This window comes from Lineus longissimus, chromosome 9, assembly GCF_910592395.1.
Source record: "Lineus longissimus chromosome 9, tnLinLong1.2, whole genome shotgun sequence".
In the NCBI taxonomy this organism is placed as follows: Eukaryota; Metazoa; Nemertea; class Pilidiophora; order Heteronemertea; family Lineidae; genus Lineus; species Lineus longissimus.
Genome location: NC_088316.1, coordinates 2205906 through 2229289, shown reverse-complemented (window position 1 = coordinate 2229289; position 23384 = coordinate 2205906). Strand labels below are relative to the sequence as shown.

General features: G+C 42.2%; 2 protein-coding genes across 7 annotated transcripts in view; one reads left to right on the top strand and one right to left on the bottom strand.

Annotated features, from left to right (window-relative positions):
- Nucleotides 1–23384, top strand: part of LOC135493989 (valine--tRNA ligase-like) — a 39571-nt gene that overhangs the window by 1672 nt on the left and 14515 nt on the right. For 2 of the 5 annotated variants that reach the window (XR_010448335.1, XM_064781705.1), the window contains exons 1-2: nt 20634–21217; nt 21607–21682. The exons of 2 other annotated variants lie outside the window; for them this stretch is intronic. Coding sequence is in view for 1 of the 3 variants with exons in the window: in XM_064781705.1 (XP_064637775.1) it covers nt 20903–21217; nt 21607–21682 (391 nt within the window). In the remaining 2 variants the exon portion in view is untranslated. Of the gene's footprint in view, nt 1–20633; nt 21218–21606; nt 21683–23384 lie in introns of those variants that run through there. One more of the 5 variants, XR_010448338.1, reaches the window with a different exon arrangement.
- LOC135493991 (uncharacterized) lies at nt 13263–23339 on the bottom strand. Of its 2 annotated transcripts, none has more exons than XM_064781707.1 (10): nt 23216–23339; nt 20325–20382; nt 19752–19866; nt 18902–19258; nt 18159–18242; nt 16953–17601; nt 15979–16361; nt 15267–15456; nt 14140–14615; nt 13263–13648 (listed from the first exon to the last, which is right to left on the bottom strand). In XM_064781707.1, the coding sequence occupies exons 3-10, from the start codon at nt 19819–19821 to the stop codon at nt 13488–13490; spliced, it is 2370 nt and encodes a 789-aa protein (XP_064637777.1). In that variant the 5' UTR covers nt 19822–19866; nt 20325–20382; nt 23216–23339; the 3' UTR covers nt 13263–13487. The 2 variants fall into 2 exon arrangements, with proteins under 2 accessions (XP_064637777.1, XP_064637776.1); XM_064781706.1 differs by lacking the exon at nt 23216–23339 and adding an exon at nt 22692–22828.

The following is a 23384-nucleotide window of genomic DNA, read 5'->3' as shown; positions in this document are numbered from 1 at the left end:
TATTGTGAAACTATGCACAAAAACTCTCTGGTCAAAATGAGGCTAATACATAATCCATTAGAAATGAAACATTGTAACCAAGGTGTTTCAGAATCCATACAAATCAGTTATGCGGTGATCATTGGGAACCATTAGCCAAACTCATTTCGCAAAAAAACTCGCACAACATTTTGGGTCAGTAAAAGCCTTACTAATGGGAAGTAAATCTGGCAGACTCAAAACTACAGCAACTTTTTCAAATGGCAGCCTGTTTGCTCAATATGGAACAGAAAGGGTTAAAGGAAGTGGTTTGAACTCTGCTCCGATTGCTATGTGAGAATTTCGGGCAACTTCATGACTGGAATGTTTGCGTACTGACTTCTTCTTGAATGGCGGAGTTATTTTAACAAGTGGAGCTGCCGCTTCATGTCGGGATCGATCGTTAAAAATCTCCGTATGAACACCTAGGTATGGCGAGATTTGGTGGCCGTAAATCTGTTATATGTCTATAAGGCGTTCATTCTCAGGCCAGACAAATATTTGAATATTTTTCCCATTTTAGAATAGAATCATATAGCGATCGATAGACTTAAATTTTTGGATCCTCAGATAATGTTTACATATGCATGCCCAATTAAAAGCATGCAACACTGACATCAAGGAAATATTTCTTTATCTATCTTGACCATGTCTCAAACTATAGATCTGAGGCCATCATGAAGTCGGCTGTCTGGTGGAGTTGATGAAGTGATCACAAGCTTAGTGTTCGTGCAATGTGCTGATAACAGCTTATTGCCCAGTGCGAGTCAGTTTCTTTTAACACAAATGTGGTCACTAACCACGATCCATGTTGGTTTGGCCCGATCGCCATTTGTACTTGAGTGTTCCTCTGACGTCTTCGCTACGTTTGAACACAGGTGTTCGCTCCGGCAGGAAGAGATAGACCAGCTGATGGTGAGCTTCGTGGATACCTTCCATCACCAGAGTCTGATCTGAAATGTTCCTGCGATTAGATTTATAAACATCTTAACGCGTTCAACACGAGAAATGAGCAGACGACTTCACTATCCACATATTCCCAGAATTTTAGGTGGCGGGACAGTTTTTGAAGAAAACTGTATCCTATTCATTTCCTGGACAACATTTTAACAATTTCTTATGAAAACTTTCATCTGGGTTAGCAAATGGTACGGTTTGGGATCTAAATGGTGCAGCTGGATTGTGAGCAGACGACATTTACTACCCTCATTTTCTCCAAACTTAAGGCGTAGGTGGAAAAATATTTGAAGAAAAGTTAATCATATGATCAATCTGAGCATTTACTCTTCAGATTTTTCCAAATATTTTATCGATTTCAGCAGACATGGGTTAAGTACATTGCAGACTGCATTGCAACGATGTGCAATATTAATGGCTGAAATGAGTGATACGATGTCACTTGTGCGCAGGTCAAAGCTGTCATCGCTGCGATATATTAAAATTGGTTTGTTATTTATCGCACAAAGCGATTTTCATTGGATGCAACATCAGCTGCAACAAAAATCACTTGTCTGCGATGCACAAAGTGCTTCGTGTTTTCACGGAGAGAAATGGGAAATGGTTATGGTCAAATTTATGAAGGTACAGGTATCGATGGTTCGAAACTTGGTAAAAGAGTATAAATTAAGACATGATCCTCGATTTCCGTTCAGGTAGGGAAGAGGCAAATCAAGTCATCAGTTGTAATTACAAAACTCTGCTGGCAAAACAAGATTCTCAGAAATGTTTTCTCGAGTGAATTTAACGCGTTATTTCAGCGAGTTCCATCGAAACGTTTTAAAAGCGACGGAAAGTTTGATTGGTGTTCCCTGAATTTATTTTACAGAATACACAAATGCTTTCTCGAGCGAAATGAACTGACTTTATCATTTTTGATAGAGTTCTATAAATGTATCTTTTTTTCTCACTTTCTGTAACATTACTGGGAGTACCACGAACGGTATCACTCCCCTTGATAGCATGCTGGTGCTGCCCCATTGTAGGTTCCCAGAAGATCCCTGTCAAGAGCGCAACTCCTAATCAGGGGTGGAGCTAGCTTTTTGGTCGGGGGGGGGGGGGGGGGGCAGAAGGCTCTCTGGGGAGGGGGCAAAATAGTACTTTTTGATATTTTTTCGGGAAACCTCAATAGCTCAATTGGTAGGTGTTCCTAAGATTGGCAAAAGAGAGTCACTATAGTTTCACCTTAAGAGAATAGTCAGTTAATTAACCCTCTCTTGGACATCGAATTCCAACATTCCTGAGGTGACCAGAATATGATCAGGAATCTCTGGAATGGCTCAAAAGATCTTCTGTCAACTCTTCCCCAGTTTGAGTATTTTTTAAGCGGTCAGAAAAACCTTTCCATTAGGGAACGACAATTTTCGAATCAATTTGAATTTGTGGTTACTCCGTGAAAGAACAGGTACATTTGTGTACATAATGTTTTGAATTTGTTCATGTTTTTACGACTTATTGGAGTTGAAACGGACTGGTCCCTTGACCACTTGGTGTTGACTGGTCATAACCAGTGAGCAGTCGGAATGCATGATTACATGTATACACATTATACATGGTTAACAGGTTGTGGTGGCCAATCCCTTTACAGGTGTCAGCTTATCAAGGCACAAGACACCTGTATATTACATGTGTTTCATGTATAGACATGAGTGGTCAACAGACGGCCAGGCAAGTATGGTCTCGGCACAGACTGGTACAGTCCCCAGTACATTTGACACAGATGTCACACTTTTGCCTTAAATTGGTGTCAAATCACAGGCGCATGATAATATGAGTTCAACAGCCGTGCAATCAACTGACAAACACTGCCTCACACACATAAAGAATCAACTTTTGTCTTATTTATGTTGTCAGTAATGAGGTTTTTGTCAATCAATTGCAGGAATTCAGCCCTTATTTTCAATTGCCTGTGCTCAAATCACCTCATGCCTATTTTTTCAACAATTGAAAGTCTTTATTAAAGACTCCTCCATCATTTGGCTCAGGTGGACTCCATCTGCCTGAAAGTGGTTGATTTGGTCAAGTATCTTTCCCAAGGTCACAGAGAGGACGGCGCGCGGTTGGGATTTGAACCTCTGACCTCGTGATAATGACTTTATGATTGTGCCACCATCTGCCCCTATTATTAGTATATAACTGTATTATTTATAAAGGGGCAAAGTTTGTACGACCGTCACAGTTTTGGGAGAATATTGTGACTGAATGACCTTGGGGAGTGCGTTGGTGCAATGGTTGAGCATCGGCCTTGTGATCGGGAAGTCCTGGGTTCGATACCCAACAGGGGCCACTTTGTAACTCTCAACCGGCCTGAAATGTCCTTGTGTGCGCTAGTTTGTGGTTGCCTTGGTTCTGTACGTCCTGAGGCCTGTTCGTAGGACTGAAAGTAGGCCACTATCTAATCCACCCATATTCTTCCTTTAAATTGACTGGCCGGGGTCACTGTCAGCTTTTCTCTTTCCGTCCCCGATACACTACGAACTACTTTATACTTAGCTACCCTAAGCATGCCAACGCTTCATCGACTTTGTTGTGCATTATTCCTTGTATAAAGTTTGTCTTAACAAAAGCTAGGTTTGTTCTTTCAAACTTCAGAATTTGACCTTGAATTGAGATATTCCAATGTACAATATAAGCGCTTTCTGAATGTAATTCAATAGTGATGTTGTGTACACTGATATAAGAAGTATATACATGCCAAGTTTCACTGTGCTTGCATGTCTAATTACTGTACTAGTTATTTCTAATTTCCTGTGGGACTCCAACCTGGTCCTTTAATGATGTCAAGCACTTCTTGCTATACCAAGCGTACCTCGTACACGGTCATATCCGGCTGAATACTGGATATGCAGGGCACCACTACGGCATTGTCCGTAAGTGGACCTATTGTGAGTGAAACTCAACATAAATGACTCCCGAAATGATCTAATTCATAAAACCAGGTCACAGATCAATCCATGTGAAATTGTCGAGAATATTTTCATGTCAGGTTCCTTTATCATGCAGTTACAGTTCACTTGTTAGGCTGAATGAAATATTTTTTTGGGTCTGGTTTAATACCCATGCACGAGAAGAAGAAACACCTTGATTAAGAATTACTAATTCAGTGTAAGTGAAAATTATGGATTAATAGATCAATACTGGTTTTTGTGCAGAAGATCATGGGTGGGGACTGATGCATCTCCTAAAGAAGTCCTCCGCACTGTGTATGTCAAAATCGGTTTGAATGGGAACCAAGTTGAATGGTGCCCAGGTTGGTTGCAGCCAAAATGGTCTTTTTCACGCTCATGATTACGCTCATCAATGAGGGCTCAAATGATAAGCATTGAATCTACTCGGTGTGTCCTTGGTCAATGTATGGTGGGGGTAGGGGCATACATGCGGGTGAATCAACCGTCACTTCCTCATTGAAAGAAGTATGAATAGGGCAATGCTTTTGTGGCTTGTTATGACGTTGCATGACTTACGGCATCAGAGTTCACAAAGAACCTTTAACTCTTCAGGACATGGGGCATTGGACAAAGGGACGCAAAAATGATGGATGACCTGCTTTGTTGACCCGAGGTGGAAGCCTCGTAGCCTTGTGGTGAACACTGCTAGCTGCCATGTGATAGGGCGCGTCATAGTCTTGAGGTTAACACCGCTGGCTGCCATGTGATGGGCGCGTCGTACCCTTGAGGTTAACACTCTTGGCTACCATGCGATAGGGTGCGTCATAGCCTAGTGGATACACTGCTGGCTACCATGCAATAGGGCCCGGGTTCGATCCCAGGGAGAACCCAGGATTGTATTCCCGGATGAACCGGCGTGGCTTCCTAGGAACTAAAATTCCTGGCTCTTCACAGTCCTTCGAATGAGACGTATGAAACTGAGATTCCTTGTATCTGGTGTCTATGCCAGGCAGGCCCCATACCTCACCAAATGAAAAACGTGAGTAAATTAATAGTGTGAACTCCAGGACTGGCTGAAGACGGAGTCACTTGGCCAATAAACTCAATTGACACCTAACTGTAGTGGCATGTCAAAGTGCTCATCTCGAGGAGGAACACTCCACTAACTGTGCACTAGGAGAACCACCACCTGTAGTGCTCAAGTAATGAATGTCAGACTACACTTCTCCTCCTTTTATAGTGGAGGCTCAGGTTTGTGTGCAGAATTAAAGGATCTTACTGATAATCTTGACTTAATATTGTATCCTCTTGGAACATCCACCCCAGACTACTTGGTTAGTAGGTAACTCGATTATGAACGCAGACCCCTTAGTCCTTACAACCACATGGCAGTGATGCTCATGAAATACTGCATGCACAAGGCCTTTGGAAACATTTGGGTAAGATTTTCTATTCAAATTAATTCATTATCGCGGTTAGGTTCCGGCATACCAAATGTTTTTTTCCATTCTGGCCAGCTGTTTGGAATGATTTAAGAGCCCTCATTCACCACATTGAAATGTACCTGCACGATGTGTATATATCTTATCGGGTGGCCCAAAAAATTCACTGGACTTTTAAGGAACAAAAAGTCATGAAATGTGTAATTAGTGTGAGTGACATTTGCACCAATGTTGGTGATTAGGCCTAATCGTCGTCTTTGATCCATGCATGGACACTTTTGCCTGTGTACAGGTGCCTGAGCTTGAGTTGTCCATGTTTTCTCCTCGAACCATGGATAAAATGCACAACCTGGACTCGCACACAATTATGTCTCCTATGATTACTCAACACGCATCTGTTTGATTTCGAGGAAATTGCACCAATTACGAGGAAATCAGCATATTTTACAGTTTGAAAGTCTGGCATTTATTGTCTTTTCGTGGGGGGGGGGTTTAAATGAATTCTTAACAATAACAATGACACCATCGTCTTTTTATGATTTTTCGATGATTCAGTTAGGAGTAGTCACGGTCCTATTGGAAAATATTTTTGCATCAAAAACCAACATATCATTCTTCATTGGATGACAGTATTGACACCCTGGGCACATTCCTATCAATGCGGCTGTTGGTTTATTGTGCTCGGATTTGAACGACAGGTTCTTGTTCCAAGGCGAAATTAATCCTTTCCTGGAAATATTGGAATCAGATCAGATTAGTCTTAAATGGAAAATCTTTATGTCATCTCATGATTTGAGGGCTACAGAACGATGTTTCTACTAGTTTGCACAAAGAAACCAAAAACAGAAATCCAACACTCCCAAGGCAGTGGCGGCGTTAAATGCCAGTCTTTCTTCACATTTAAAAGATAAACTTCTAGACATCCTTTAACCAATGCGTTGGAGTGAAAAGCAACTGAGGTCTCCGAATTCTACCTGGAAGAGGACAGCGCCGGGACAGTATGCGGCAGTAAAAATGATCTCTCGATGCTCACCCACAGGGCACGGTGAAGGCTGCGACCTTAAGCGTATTCATAGTGTATGATAACTGTAAAGTCGGTTAGGAGCCATCATTGCTAAGATTGGTAGCGTTGGCAAAGTTTACTGCCATCTACGAGGTAGTAAGAACTGACCAATTTACTTCTACATCGGCCCATCCACACTGTTCTTGGAAAGCCGCCGTGAAAACATGTAATTGTGTTAGTTGCTTTCTGGATCCATGGGGAGAGACTCGAGTGCGCCCGACGAGTTTGTCATGAAACAGCTGCCCATCGTCGAGTCTCCCTGCTTGCCCGGCGTTTATATGTATAAGGGCTCCATGCGTTATAAATAGCTTGACTCTATAATGTTGACAGTCATGTATATGTATACAATGCCATGATGATGCATTTGTATATAGTCACGGAGACGCAATTATTAAAACCTGAATGCTTTGGTTTAATTGGTGCATCTGTTAGTTTGTCGTATCGCCGTTAGGTGTGATGTCGTCTGCTCCACAAATGAAACTGGGATGGGTCTGTTGATTATTGAATGAGTGTGTTTATGAAATTTTGTCAATATTTTGCTCGCTTCGCATGAATGGGGAATCCCCGCATGGGATCTGGGCATTATTTATGGGGATTGTTCTACTCAGAAATTCTTCAATGAATAAAAATGTTTGGCTCTTTTTCATGATAAACATTTTACCGGGGTATTGCGTTTCCGGATAAAGGTTAAAGGGGCTATAGGAGACATTCACTAGAAGGTAACATGGGTAGAGTTAAGTCTCTGGACGAACGCTAGCCCCTGCTATTGACCTCTATTCACACATTCAATTCTCCGAGCAGATAGCAGGACATTCTCTCCGGCAACGCATGCAGATTCCATTTCGCCATGACGAGGTCCCGGATGTATCACCGGTCCGTGAGCATCGGAAGGGAGTGTTTGCCTAGAATTATCTTGGTGCCATCCCTTGTCCTCTACACTTCCTGCGCTTCTGAATCTCGAGCCTTACACTCCCGAGGCAGCCGTGTCAGCCAAACGCACACCACTATGCAGGAGGGCGATTGCGAGTTTGTTAACCCACTCGGCTTTCCATCTGTATCTGACCAGCATTATGAAGTACCTAGTTAAATTGAAAAATTCAAATCTAATTTGAAAATCATATGTACCGGAAGTACTTTGGGTTGAACCGGAAGTGCTGAATCGAACGTATCACTGATCAGCTGACGAAACAGTCTGAAATTCACCTAACTCATTCATTTAGAAATTGATTCAGAACAACAGAATAACTAACATATCAGACAAAAATGAAAAGAAAAAGCATATATCCTCGCTGAAGCCGGGGGCAAAATTACATTGTTTGAAAATCCTATACGAACCTTGGGCCTGTTTGAAGTGAGCGCATTGACTTGATAGCATAGCGGATGAAATGAATAGAAGACTATACGCTGTTCCACCCTACCCCAAAACAGTGTAGAGTGTAGTAGCAACCAGTGTTCCCAGGAAATCAAGAACGGTGTTACAGTGATCTGTGTTCCCTTGAAATCGTCTTCACAGATTGGCTAGAGATCAGCGACCGCCAACTGTTTTTGCCCCTTAAAGGGAGACTAGAGGCAGGGGCCAGGTGGGCTAGATTAGTTAACCAAGTCGCCGATAGGTGTCAGCTATATCACTGTACATCGGCATTGGATGTATTCACACTAAATCAATGTTTTTATCGCAAAGAGAAACCAGACCCAGTTTACTCCATCCTCTCATAACAGGGAGGTAAGTAACATGGTAACGAGTGAATGACCCTGAAACACAGGATGAGTTCCCCACTGTGTATATTCTGATCAGCCATTAGTCACCTCGAGACAACCGATTGGGATCCTATCATATTCCCCTTTTAAAGGGGCAACCTGGGCGTTAGTTTTATCTGACCAGGAGGATAATAACCCTGCTTGCCACAATGCACCGCCACGTGTGGTAGGCCTATACCAAACTTATTCTGATCTCTTATAATGATTTCGCCAGCGTTGCGAGGCAATTTTTGACAGGCCTTGTGAATTTCAGGCAGGCCTATATATATCCCAAAATAGTACACTGAAAACCAAATCATCTCATGCCCAAGTTGTCCCTTTTAATTACAGGTGCTAAAAGATAGCGTTGCATCTAAGTATTTCTGAACAGCTTCTATACATATCATTGGTTCGTATTGACAGTCTTGATACTGGCATGTACACCTACATAATCACACTGAAAGACGGGGATATCGATCTGGCCGTTTAAACGCGGACGTGGGCGGCACAGTTAGCATTAGCTCCAGTCTGTATTAGCTTCATCAGCCTAACAAACAGCGCTTCAGTAGACGCCTTGGAAGAAATATAAAAGGGATGAGTCTGTCAGCACCATAGTCATCATCAGCATCGCCATCGGTATCGTCACCATCATCATCGTCGTCATCAGCAGCCTCGTCGCCATCATGCCAGTTTAGTTGGAGCGTACCTTTTATATTGTTGCGTATGGCGACAGTCATCTCGGCAAACAAGACTCGCAGAAAAGTCTATCTATTGCATGCTGGGGACGACAGCACCGGCAACTGATTTTCGGGGGCGCGTATGAGGCGCACCCCTTTTCGGGGGAGACAAACGATTTTTCAGGGTGCCACTCCCAAAGAAACAAAGAACTATTTATCATTTAAGTCAGGCACTCAGATGCCCGGAAAGCGAAGTTTAGGCTCTTAAATTTCCAAATTTTCGGGGGCGGGGGCCTTTTGAAATATTTCTGGATCTGCCACTGCGCACGAATCTGGTGATCATATCACTCACAACTAGACACTCATTTTCAACGTCTTCCTTGCCAATATGTCTTACCCTCCGCAATGACTTGACAATAAATGTCATTGCCCCACGACCAACAGTACATCGATATATGAACTTATTCATTCACACAAAATCTTGCGGCAGTATTGCGCTGTCGTCTGTAATAAACCATCGAGGCAGACGCCCGATCAATGCGTTGCCAGACAGTGAGCTAGGTGCGGCAGTTCACCGTCTCACAGCAAGCTCTGATTAATTGTTTTCCTCCGGCGACTCAAGGTTGTCGGCAATCTAAGTTCAAGCAGGCCGCAGGCCGGATTCGAGGTTCAAGGTGAATTCGGCTGGGTGACCTCGAGGTCATGGTCAAGGCCGTTTGCTGACAGTAAACTAGGTGGGGCTGTTCGCCGTCTCACAGCAATCGTTTTCCTCCGGCGATTCAACGTTTTGGCAATTTGAGTCAAGTCATCTTCTGACGGTTTACAGCATACTCCGCTCTCGATATTTTGTATGACGTAGGAGTGAGAAAAAAGGCCTGAACTTCAGGATGGCAGCGTCAGCTAAGGTCAAGGTTACTTTAGCGACTCAAGGTTGTTAAGAATCCCAGTTGGTGCCATCGTTCAAGTTACTTCTGGAGCACGACCCCTGTGTCAATGCCCGTGGTCACTGGTCTCTTTAGCCAGTCACATCAGTCCGCTTGCATCATCGGACTATAGACTCCTTTGTCGTCCATTACGTCTTGCCTCGTACTGGGCGGAAGGACGAGGCCAGTCCACTGCGTCCGGAGTGTACTTCGGGCATGAGGCTAAACACGATTTTCAAGGGGAGACTAATTCCTTTCATACCGGTGTCTCAGGATAAAATGTATGGGGAAAAATGGATTATATTACGAGGTATTGAAGGTCATATCTATCGAACAGGGGGCATTTCATACTCCTTCACCAATAACAGTTTAAAATGTCCTTGGATGGTGACAAAGGATTCTATTTCGTGCTTTTATTGAAGGTGTTGGATCTCTGTGGAACCATACCTTAATACATCACTATTAAAGAGGGAAGGACACTTTCCGCAGACCCACAGGACGCTGAACCAGTGCTTCCACCTAGGAATAGATAAGTGAAGTAGAAATTTTGAATAATGAGCTGGCATTCAACATATATTCCGAGCATCGCCGAATCTGCTTCGATTTTTGTCCGCTTGATCAATACTAAGCTCATGTGTCTACTTGGTTGAAGACAGTACCGAAGCCGAACGGATTTAGGTCTATAGCATATTTTGCACTGAAAGTACATGCAAAAAATCCCTTTCCAAACTCTTCACATCAACTTTTAGATTTTTATAGAAAATTAACAGTGAATTATAATGACACGCGAAATGGCAACCCATCTTCCCAATTAGACACCCAATGCAGCACATTTCGTCATCTGATCGTATCTACTTATGGCGAGAGGACGAGGACGGTCTACTGCGTCCGGAGTGTGTCACCCCAACCATACTCCGGCGCAGTGATTGTATAGTGTGGTGAGGCGGTCCTTCTTAAACACACTGGGGCAGTCCATTGCGTCATCCTGATTGGATCTCCGGGTAATTGGCGACAGGACGAGGCTGGTCCAATGCGTTCTGGGTGTTCTGTTTACTTCAACCCCCATAATGTTCCCAATAAAAGAGAGGTTCTGTTGCGGCGCTACAAAATCTCTCTATAAAACGCGAACGTGACGGGAGACGGTGGGCCATGGCTTCAACGAAAAGCTATTGATTGATGATATCCTTAATCCTAAGAGGGAGGGGGAGGCCGATCCACTGCGTCGTTGGTTTGTTGATAACCAGATTCCGATAAATATGTCATCTTAAAAAACTCCATTCATAAATTCTATGGCTTCTTCTTTAGGCGTCTGTTGTGCCACTACGGTTGAGTACCAATCTGCCGATACTGAGGATGATTTCCTTGTGATTGGGGATAAAATAATCAATCATTTATCATTTATCACTTAGGAGGGGTCCTTTGGTTGCCCTGGCATTGACAGACCGAGACTCCCGGGGCAGTCCACTTCATCATCCCATTCATACTGTCTCATAGGGCGAGGGACGAGGACGGTCCACTGCGTCATGAGTCTATCTTGGTTGTGCTTCTCATTCAGAGTGCAACGGGGCAAGTGGACGTGAAGTGTCTTGACCAAGGTGATGATCATGCGGTTGTGACGGGTATCGCACCCTGATTTTCGGATTATGGTTCTTCTGTACTTCGTTCTCTGTACCTTGACCCCCCCCCCAACTTCCTGTTGCCTGCATCTACTTACTGTTTCTACCGCCGGCACATGCAGAATCATAGAAAACAACCTTATTAGGATTTCAAGAATCGCGTTACCATGGTGATGGAGAGGCAACGTCTTCTGAGAAACCGGGCAAAAAATCTCCATCCGGGTGTCTTCCCACTTGGCCTTGGCGTCGTTTGGTCATATTTATGGTAAACAACAATTTGTCTGAAATATTCCAAGCAGTGTTTGGATGCCAAGCGTGATGATGATGGTGGGTGTGTGTGGTTTAGGGGGGGAGGGGCATTATGCAGCTACGCTGATATGAGACTGGCAACATCTCTACCACATACTGATTTCCAGCAGTATTGCCTCCGCAGCCTTCACCCCCTAAAATCACTACCTTGTACCCTCCACCCACCCACTACCCAGTAAGCCTACCATTTGTTCTGGGCCATATTCCGTGTTTTATTGCTGCCCTCCTCGACCCCCCAACAGAAGCGATGGTAGCGATAAACAAGGAATATGGCGTGGAACGAAAGGTACTGGGCAGTGGGTGGGTAGTGTTGACGAGGGTTGTCTGGAAGAAATGTCCGATTGCCCGATTCATTCACTCCTCCGATTCTCAATGCCACTCACTCCTCCAGCTGGTTCAGGGACTGATGATAGATAATCAGCTGGAGGAGTGAATGGATCGTAGAATTTTAACCAGCTGGAAGAGTTAACTGCAACAGTGGACGAGTATGACTGTTGAACCCTTCCTAATCCTAGTCAACCAGCTGGAAGAGTAAAATTCACCGATGGTTGACATCCTGACATGACCAGTGGTTTTAAATATACTCCACGTCTTGATGTGTATCAAAAACCTGTATCTCAGGATGGATGGTCGATGGCTCTCAATAAACATTTACTCATCCAGCTGGTTAGCAATTCTCTTGCAAGATATTTGCCTTTTCCAGTTGGCTGTTGTAATTCCTATTCCATTGACTCTTCCAGCTGGTTATCAATTCTCAGCTGGTTGTCAAGGTCTTTTATGACGCACTGAGGGAGGTGATCTGGCCTGGTCCCATGTAAATGGCCTTAGGCATATTGATGTTTTATTCCAAAATAGAAGCATAACCAGGTTTGCCGATATTTGAATTGGGTTCGCTGAAGGTGGGGACAACTGGTTTTTCTAAAAGCTGTCATTATCTCGATGGACTATGGCGTGGTTCGTCAAAGACTCCACTCTTCCTTTAACAAATCTTTATAACATATATTTTCCTTCGTATCAAGAGGTTCTCTCCAAAGTTTGACATCTTTGTTTTATAAACAACAAGGTAAAAATCTACCACAGTCATCAGGAATAAAATCATCCAGCTAACTTATTTGAGCATTATAATCTTGAAGGGACAATATAGGCATTCACAAACGATGCCCCAACATGCCGTAGACGGCAACTTAAAGTCAGCTTTTAAAACATCAGATGTCACCCCTTCAAGGAAACTCATTTCAGATCTCGGCGAACCTGGTACGCAGGGCCTGTTCCGAAGCATTGCTACTACTCCTATGTGCATACTAAACATCATAGTCCGAGGTTACATCACTGGCTATTGCATAGCGATACATAGCAGGCCTGTATCAGATTGTGTATTTGTCGGGATTCTGGTCATAGTAGTATCGGTTTAGGGATAGCTTGCATCCGTGTTGAGGGGTGGAATTAGTTTGCAAGGACATAAACAAGATATGGCGTATATTTTAACGCTTTTGAGACCACTTTGGCCGTGAGAAAGACCGAGTGATAAGAATTTGATGCAGTAGCAACTCTCTTGGCTCACAAACTACTTCCCTCCATTTCCAGCGGGTGTGTTCAGGCCAAATGAACTTACTACATGTATTAGTAATCTCATAACTTTATTCTCAAGTTTAGCGAAAAGCCTTGGTTGGTATGCCTCAGTGTAAGCAGAATTAACAGACAGCACATGAATAATTTATACATCTACATGATTTTCTAATTGATACCGAACCAGAGGTATTAGTTAACTCTTGCTCTAGAACACAGTTGAAATGAACTTATATAAAGTTTCCTATAGAACTACTGGTAACCATGAGATGAGGATTTGGCTTGATTGCTTGGGGAACACAACCATTTGATCAAAGGTTGCATGTCCATTTCCTTGTCCTCAAAATAAGTGGCTACTGCACAGACTAATTTGAGGTTCATTTGGTAATCATCGTATTCATCCTGGTTTGTCCCTGAAAAAAAGAAGTAGAATTATCCCGCGATTAGTTTTCACACATTCACTATCGATTCATGCACTTGATTGGGAACAACGTTAACATGACGTAGTGTTGGCCGTCGTCACGTCACCATGCATTTTACATTACTGTAACGTGACGAGATGCGACGTTTTCGTAAACGTTGGTCCCAATCAAGTGCATGGATCTATAGACTTGGGGTAGGCAAACAAGGTTGTGCTTCTTCTGAATGGCAGAAAAAAGGTTGGTATAAAATGACTAAGTGAAAGGTGAGGAAAATTCTTTAGAGCTATAATGCAACAGACCATTGACAAGAAGCTTGCTGTGAAAGCTAGGGAGCCCTTCCCCAGAGATAGGACTATGGTCATAGTACAGGATAAAGTGAGGTGATGAAATCACTTTCAGGATGCACCATATTTTCAGAAATTTACCGGTACTCGGTATCGTAACCCTCATTCTGAAAGTACATCAGACGGTACAACACTCACCTTTTGGAACGACAACCACCAATTTATCCTGTATGTCATTAACAGCCTTTTCCCAATCCAAAGCTTTGGTCATACTTTCATCCCCAGCGTAGCGACGCGAGGCATATATGATAACATAGTTTGAATTCTTGATGGCCCCTTGTCTCATGTCGAGACCATGGTGATGGAACTTCTCCTGTGTGCCAATTTTCAGAGTCTTGTCACCCTCCTTAATCTTTGACTGAAGTTGACGAGTTAAACCAACATCCTCATCATGGCACAGAATAAGAACATCCATTCTTTCATTTATGTCGGAGTTGAAGGACTCAATCACGGGATCTGGAGAACTGGTGGTTGAGTTGCGGTCCTCACTCACAGAATCTGGAGAACAGTTCATTAAGTTGAGGTCCTTAATCACAGATTCTGGAGAACTGTGCGTTAAGTTGCGGTCCTCAATCACAGAATCTGGAGAACTGTTTGTTTCATCGGAAGATGACCTGCAAAAAATAGAAATATTTCATACCCCATTGTTTTGTAGGTTAATTAAAGTTCAAGAGTACTGTGCTTGTTAGATATGGTGACTGTTTTCATCATATTCATATCATATCATATCATAACCGGCGTCGTAACCCTATTGGATTTTTGCCGGAGGTATGGAGTCCACTATAGGCTACTGTCCACCTATGTAGGATCTTTTACTTGCCCTGGCATAGACACTCAGGTACAAGGGACCACAGCTTTTAGTCTCATCCGACAGACCCTCGAGTATTTCATACGTTAATGTACGTGTTGTGAAGAGCCAGGAATTTTAGTTCCTTGAAAGCCACGCCGGTTCATCCAGAAATACAATCCTGGGTTCTCCCCGGGCCCTATTGCGTGGTAGCCAGCAGTGTTAACCACTAGGCTATGAGGCTCCAGGAATGATGTCCGAGATGTTTTGACAGGGCGGAGTGGAGTTTTCTGCCTCACTCTGTGAATAACCATCAATCTACTCCAAGGTCAGTAGTGTGGAGTTGAAAGATAAGCGAGTTCTATAAACAATATTGGACAATTGAATGCACAGTTGGAGTAACCTGTAGCCCCTGGATGAAACCTACGCCAGAACCTGCATTTATTTGAATTCTTTTATTCAATTCAAATATGCTCACCTCGGCGATTCATTACGCTCTCTCTCCCGTTTTTCCTCATGTTGACGGGCAAATTTACCAGTCTCTTTCCGCTTCTTAACTACTTTTTCTACATGTTCTTCCTTCAGAAGTTCACATGCATCTCGAGAGAGATGAGTGGCATGATGGATGGAATATGGGCAAAGTTCGAAAAATTTCTTCGAATTTACAGCTGTAAGTATATCAAGAAACAGACTATCACAATGATAATAATGATGAGACCTCTTTAATTCTTAACAAAGGGGAATTTGTTGAACATGTTGACCATACTCCTAGGAGTAAAGTGAAACCTCCCTTAGTGGACACCTCTTTAATAAGGACACTGTATCTTGGTAAAGTTTAGGAAAGGAAGTGCATTTAAAATACCACAGAAAAGAGCAGATTCATAATATGAAAAACTTCATATTTGTTATTTCACTAAACATATTTGCATCAGAAACGCCTTCGGTAGTTACATACTACCCTCATCGAGTAGACAGGTACCCTCCTCCTCCTCCTGTGCCCCTGGTATGATCTAACTTGTATTGGTATTCTTCATAGAGCTGGTCAGCCAGCCTTCTTGTACTCACTTGGATGGATTCACCTATTATTCAATCTGCTTGGAGAATGGGACAGCAGGTTGTGATTGTTGTTTAAAAACAATTTACAAAACTGTGTTCTTCATAACCGGAAAAGAAATCACGCTAGCGCTTACATTTTGGTGACACAGTCAAGATGACGTGTTGATCTTTCCTGTCACCAACGTCCAGTATGAGCTCATGAATCAATTTCTCCCAGTTAGGCGGCTCGCGACAGTGTGGACACTTGGGATTGGGACACTCAGGAGCAATGTAGACTATGATCTTGCTTGCTCTTTGTATAGCTTCAAATCGAGCGTCAACACCATATGGATGGTAGTCACCGATGGTCTTTATGACAAAGTTTTTTCCTTTGGAGAAGTGTTCGTAGAATTCCTTAAAATATTCAAACACAGCTGGACAGTCTATAGTTTCGTCATTCCATATTACAAACAGTACATCACAGCAGTCATATTTTTCAAAGTCACTTCTTTCATCAGATACAGACAGAGTCTCAATCCTGAAAGAAAAGGAAAATAGCACTTTTATTTTCAGGAAAAATGTTACCAAAATTTCAAACTCTTTGAGCTGTTTCCTTCGAGAGGAGATGAGCGGAGATTACCTTCATTCTAACTAATAATCTGATAAGAATTCTTCCACTAAAGCGTAATTTCAGTGCTACTTTATTGCTACAATTCCATGACAATACCAATGTTATTTCACTGCTTTTAGGGTTGCCACAGCTGAAAATATTTGAGAAGACTAACGGGGATGCTCTCCTCAGCATCATTCACAACACTATCCATTGTTTTCATAAATCAAATTCACATGGTGCTCTTACAGGACCAACGTGGCTAAAAAGGTCTTCGACTCTACTAAATTAAGCCAAAAGATTGACCTGGACACAGCCTTAAAGATGAACTGACATTTTCAACGTTTTGTAATTTTATATCATAGCAATGATCGCCGTGTTTGTAATTCATGTAAGCTGCCCAGGTAGCCAACAACATTGCCTCAGGCGACATTATGGACTTTCGAAAGCCACATCCAGATTTTTAGTAGCGTAAAGTTCTAAACAAGTCGATGATCTTAAACTTCATATTCAGCTTACCCTTCGTCTGGTGAACTTTCCTTCTTCAGCATTTCATTCTTGTCAGTCACATCGACATCTTTTTCACCCGATTCAACCGGTACCAGATGCCCACTCATCTCGGGGACTAACTCACCACGCACCAGTTGATCAACCATTTCTGCTTTGTCAAATTCTTCTCGAATGTATTCCTGAACTCGGACTATCTCTGCGTTGTCACCAAGAAACCCAACAGCTCCATCAGCACTAGGTCGGACACTTTCATTCTCAATGATGTCGCCAGGTTTATTCTGTGTATCCTCAGTGACAGCAAGCTCCGGCTCCGGGGCTCCCACCAATACTGTTTCTTGATTCTCCCCTGCCTCTGCTTCAGCAGATCGCTTCTCAATGCCTCCGGATTTGTTTGGGGTCTCCTCGATCTCTGAACCACTCGACATCACATCGGTTGTATCAGGTCCCTGGTCGGCACGTGACATTGTCCAATCCTCACTGTCACCTGCTTCTTTAATCTGCCCTAAAAAAATTGAGCCGTCTCCAATTCCTGCGCCTAGCGAAGTTGGACTGTCTGTGTCATAGCCAGAGTCGTGACTTGCCGAGTGCTTTAGTTTTGATGAGCCATCACCGTACTTCAGAATATCGTCAGTTGATGGATGGATCACAGCTTCTTGCCCTGGAATCCAAATAATTTGGTAATGATTGTATCAATTTATAAATCGTATGACACTTAGGCCATACCAACACCAATTAGATTGTTAGTTTACGCATTTTTATAATACACACCAGGAGGAGCATGAGGGTCTAAAAATAGAAACAATATTAAATGAACACTGTGTAAGCCTTTAGTAGAGGGGTATCTAAAAGTGAAAACATACAATCACACCAAAAAATATTTGTCGAATTTGTTGAAACAGGGATGACGATGATGACTTGACCCTATTAATGCTGAAGAGTTTTTTCATTAGTTGCGTGTTATATTATTTTACATTATATTGGGGCGTGATCTGTCCTTTTATTGGGGCGTGATCTGTCCTTTTATTGGGGCGTGATCTGTCCTTTTATTGGGGCGTGATCTTTCCTTTTATTGGGGCGCGATCCGTACATTTTATATTCGTACAAGACATGACAATAGCCCTCTATGGTTGCACTCCGTAACTATAAATAAGAGTAAGCACTAATTCATAGGCCTTCAACTCATTCTGTGTTCGAGTGTCCAACACAACAACTTACCAGGTATTTGAATGCGGTACTGGCAGTGGGCAGTAACTTTCAACAGTGTGGTACGGATAACTTCCATGTTTCCATCATCTCCCCCTGAGAAAAAAAGTACAAAAAAATTCTGTGAACATGTCATTTTTTTAAAGGTATGAATATGACCTAAAACATGTAAAAAGGGGATATAGGCAGGTACTAGGGGTCAAATTATTGGTGCTCCGGTGACTATAGTTGCGTGTTATATTATTTTACATTATATTGGGGCGTGATCTGTCCTTTTATTGGGGCGTGATCCGTCCTTTTATTGGGGCATGATCCGTCCTTTTATTGGGGCGTGATCCGTCCTTTTATTGGGGCGTGATCCGTCCTTTTATTGGGGCATGATCCGTCCTTTTATTGGGGCGTGATCCGTCCTTTTATTGGGGCGTGATCCGTCCTTTTATTGGGGCGTGATCCGTCCTTTTATTGGGGCGTGATCTGTCCTTTTATTGGGGCATGATCTGTCCTTTTATTGGGGCGTGATCCGTCCTTTTATTGGGGCGTGATCCGTCCTTTTATTGGGGCGTGATCTGTCCTTTTATTGGGGCATGATCTGTCCTTTTATTGGGGCGTGATCCGTCCTTTTATTGGGGCGTGATCTGTCCTTTGGTCGTGGTGTGGATTTATTCACAGTTGAATCATGTTGACCAGACGTCTATCATCAGTTTGAGAAAAGGTTCCAATGAAAACGTTAAAATTAAATGTTTATTTGGCCTTACCTGTTTCTGAATTTGGCCGCCGGTAACTCGGTACCTCCACTCGGTACCTTCTCTTTACACGAACTAACCAACACTGTATTTCAACATCATCCACCGATTTTCCCTCCTTATTCAGAACTTCTAGACCAAACTTCCGAGTGACTGACTGATCAGTAACCAAAGGGGTCCTGCGGTCCATATTGGTGAGCCCTCCATCATCGCTAAAAGTGTTTACAGGAGGAAACCAAACCATGTAATGCTCTTTAGTGTCCACACAAAAAGAGCGTTTATTAGGTGGCACTAGGTTTGTCCTTTGAATCACTTTTGCCACCTGCGAGTTGTTTTGAATTTTGCAATCATCCATAGGCACATTTAGTCCTGTAATGATAGGGTAACAAGAAAAATTAGTAAGAGAAGTTAATTCAGCCTTTTGGAAAATGTAGTATTCACCCGACTAAGTAGAACCTCTCTATTAACGACATCCTCGGGACTGAAAAGTGCTGTCCTAAATAGAGAGGTTTTCTGATTAGAGAGGTCAATTTGAATGGAAACAACCTCTTTTGGACCAAAACTAGTGTCCTTAATAGAGTGGTTGTTCTTAATAGAGAGGTGTCCGTGCCAAGGGAGGTTCCACTGTAATATCAAAAAGTACTGACAGATAGAGGAATTTTAAGGACATGTCCATGTCCCATTTCGAAAAATTTTCCCAATGGTGTGCAAAATTAAATCAGACAACTAGAGGTCTAAAGGTCTCACACTCAGCTGACACTTCGCTTAACAAATACATAGACTTGTCTGATCCTATGTTAAGGATCTCCTTAATTTTAAATTTTGCACTTAGATGACCACAAAACTAAGTAAAGAAACTTACTTTTGCACCTGAAAATAGGAAGGACAGACTTGGGATGGTCCTCTCGACATCGCATCTTTGAAAGCACCATTTTTCTGCATGTAGACGTTTTTCATTCCAAATCAATGTCGACCTCCTTCAAAAGAAGAAAGTTCATTGTAGGTAACACCATCTCAGAGTGTCATTTGACCCCCAGCCCCGTTACTGAACATCCAACCGTATTGCCTCCGTAGATTCTGTCACTCAGTGTCAGGACGCTGAGCAATGTCAATACATTGAGGGTCAATATGCCCCCTTCCCTCCCCAAACAAGCTAGCTCCCCTACACCTGTGTGGATTTCAGATCGATTTCACTTTCACTTTCAGTTCGTCAAGTATCCAGACTGGTTACTCTAGTGTAAGATACGACGTAGAACTTTCGCTTCTTCACTCATCTCGACATTACTCATCAGAGACAGACTCACAGAGGCGTCGCTGATCGCAATGATTGATTAGACCCACCATGGACTTAGAGTGGACCGATGACCTTTTTTTGGGGTGTGATCGGGGATTGTAAACTCGTTCCAAGGAAACAAGGAAGTAACTGGTGTCTTACCTTTAAAGTTTTATTTTCTGGGGAAATCCCATGTGTGTAGCAAAGTTTCGAACAATTTCTGTGAACAAATAAAGATACGTATGGTTATGTCATAGATATCATTGAACAAACTATTAATTGATACATGGTTGATATTGATATGTAGAATCTTTGTTTTTTATTTAAATGCATTTATTTGCCGACACATTACTTTATTTGCTACAATAAAAACCCACGCTGAAACCTCTGTCGTCTTTACTGCCATTTTGAGCAAAATCAGCCCCTTCTATCCGGACTGCCGAGTGTTTCCGATAATTTACGAAACGTTCAGCGCTCTAAAAATGTCTTTCCTATTCTTTCGATACAAATTTTTGACTAAATTGACTAATAAAATCATAATCTTTGCAATCTAAAGCAAGTCTATTCTAAAAAAACGTTGATTTCAGCAAGTATGATTAAGAACTACTTTTGTAAAAACATACGCGACGAAACACAATATCTATGTGAAGTAAACAGTTAATTTTGTTCATACGCGAGAAAGCCTGTATTTGACAGAGAAATAAAACAATTTTGCTGCGAGTGGAGATTGGTAATCAAACATGGTGGTCAACTGGTGTCGGGCACGTCAAATTTACAACAAATGTGGGATAAAACTATTCAAGAAAACACTTTTAAGCAATAAAAGTTGCAACTATGGCAAGGATAGTGATTTAGGGGTCCGATTAACTGAAGTCTACCGCATTCCATCGCAGACTTTTGCTACATGCACCCCTCAAAGACTGAAATTTGACTCTTGTTTTGGAAGGCCGTTAGAGGGCGCCGACACTGGTGAAAAAGCCAGGGAAAAGTCAAAACTGAAGAAAAGAGTGAAAGAAGCCAAGACATTGCTAAATGTTGAAAAAATATTGAAACAGGTAATTGCTCTTGTTTGTCTGATTGCCTGGTCAAGACGTAGGCATAGCTAGTTCAGCATCTTTTGGCAGTGTTTTGCCGGCAAAGCCAGTGGTACCAACCTGGAGACGCCCGCGCCCTCGGCTTCTTGCATGTTCTCTGTTCTAACGAATCCACTTTGAACTACTCAATATGACACTTACATGTAAGAAATTCGGTCCCAGATATGCCAATGGTACAGTTTGAAACAGGCGGAGCAGTAGGCCTATGTCGACTAAGTTCCATATTTTGTACCAATGGCAATGATATTCCCCAAAATATTGGTATTTAAGTTCAAGTCGATTCGAAGTTACAGGTGGTAGAATGCAGGATATCAGAGTCCAGTACATTAGTTTTCACTTTGAATTTTCAGGGTGAAAATCAGGCTGATTTAAAGAAAAATGTCCCGTCTACTTACAATATTGACACAAAACCTGGACAGAAGAAAGGTACTTGTATTCTATGTCGTCCAAATGGACTAGGCTTTGATTTTGGTACAAAGGCAGATTTTTTTTTCTGTTGAATGTGATGCCGAGATTGCTACCTTAATACTTTAGAACCTGGAACATTTTTATCTTTCCCAGGAGCATTTCACATTTCAGCAATTTCACCCAAAAAGACCCCTGAAAGCTCCCCAAGCCAGCCACTGACTATCCCTAATATTTCAAAAGCGACCTTAGTTTCATTGATAGTGTCGCTTGAGAATATAGGCACATACTGGTGGTCAGTCAGTGGCCGGTTAGGAATATTGAGACAAAATCACTGGCCTGATAGTGATACAGCTGGTTAGGATCTGAAGGGTTAACTGAAAGTTAAACTACGTAGGGGTCTTTCATATATCACAGTTTGACCCCCTCTTGAGTGCCAACAAAAATCATTGACAACCACCCAGTACCCATGAACTCTTATGTTATACCTGAAAAGACAGTCCTTGTAAGCCCTCTGGCATTTTGAAACCCCTTTGATGATTATGGACGATCCCTAAGGCCATGGGAATTATTAATCCTGTTTACCGTCCACCTCCCGCATGGGTTCTGAGCAAACATGAAATATTTTCATTATTTAAAAAAAATCTATTTATTTCATTGTTGCCATCATTTTTTTATTTAAATAATCTTTCCAGTGGTTCATCTTTACCTTAAATGATTGAAAAACACAATAAAAACTTGGCAGGGTAGGCTCTTCATCATAATAATGACATTTTTTCAATGCCTCATGTTGATGACCGACCTGATTTCCATTTACTGGAACTTGCTGAATCGCGTGTTTTGACCTGTAAATCAGACTGTAAACAGATAATGAATAATGAAAAATGAAAAAAAGCTTCATCATCTTTTTAAATCTCTTGGACGGTAAACAGGATTAATCATTCCCATGGCCTTAGATTATATCTCAGACTGGTTCTTCTGTTGAAATGTTAAAAACCTATGCATGTTGAAGAGGAAATTTGAAACTCACCTAGTCTTGAAACTGAAGATGATAAAAGAAAAAAATACTTCAAAGAAGCTTCTCTTACGGCGTAAATCCGATTGTCTCAGCCAATATACGTCTATGGTTCATTCGACTAAAACTCACCCAAAATAAGCCCAATGAGAGCCTAATAAAGTGAAAGTGAAAATGACATCATATACTCTATTGAGAACTTGATATCACAGTTGGCAAGTTGCCAATGTTTACTTATTCATGCGTGTATACGCATATGTGTACATATATATTTATTTATATTTATATTTATATATTTATTTATTATTAATGTGTCACCAAAAAACCATTTGCCAGCCTACTGAGGCTTATGAATATGAGGCACAGTACATCATTGTAATTCTATATTCGAACACAAGATAGCAGCAGGATATAGCCTGGTACAATAAACCAGGACAGTGGCAGAATGGGTCGGCAATTGGGTGGCAAAAAGAACTCCACCGGCCAACACTAAACCGAATTGCAAGATGCATCAGTTATAATTGAAAGGAAATTCCTACCTGTAGTGTCAAATGAGTTGTGGCTCTGGCATCCACGCTGGCCCTCTTCCACTATGAGGGATTGTACTTATATCACGTATTCTTTATATAAACCGGACTTTCCAGTGGACTTTCCAACTGGACTTCCCCTGATGCCAAGTGGCTGGAGAGATAAGCATTGTAATTGTAG

Coding starts and splice junctions, on each gene's coding strand:
- LOC135493991 (XM_064781707.1), bottom strand. CDS start 19,821: ATGGTGCTTTCAAAGATGCGATGTCGAGAGGACCATCCCAAGTCTGTC. Junction 18,243..18,901: donor GCGGCCAAATTCAGAAACAG/GTAAGGCCAAAT, acceptor TTTTTTTCTCAG/GGGGAGATGATGGAAACATG. Junction 16,362..16,952: donor GAAAGTTCACCAGACGAAGG/GTAAGCTGAATA, acceptor CTTTTCTTTCAG/GATTGAGACTCTGTCTGTAT.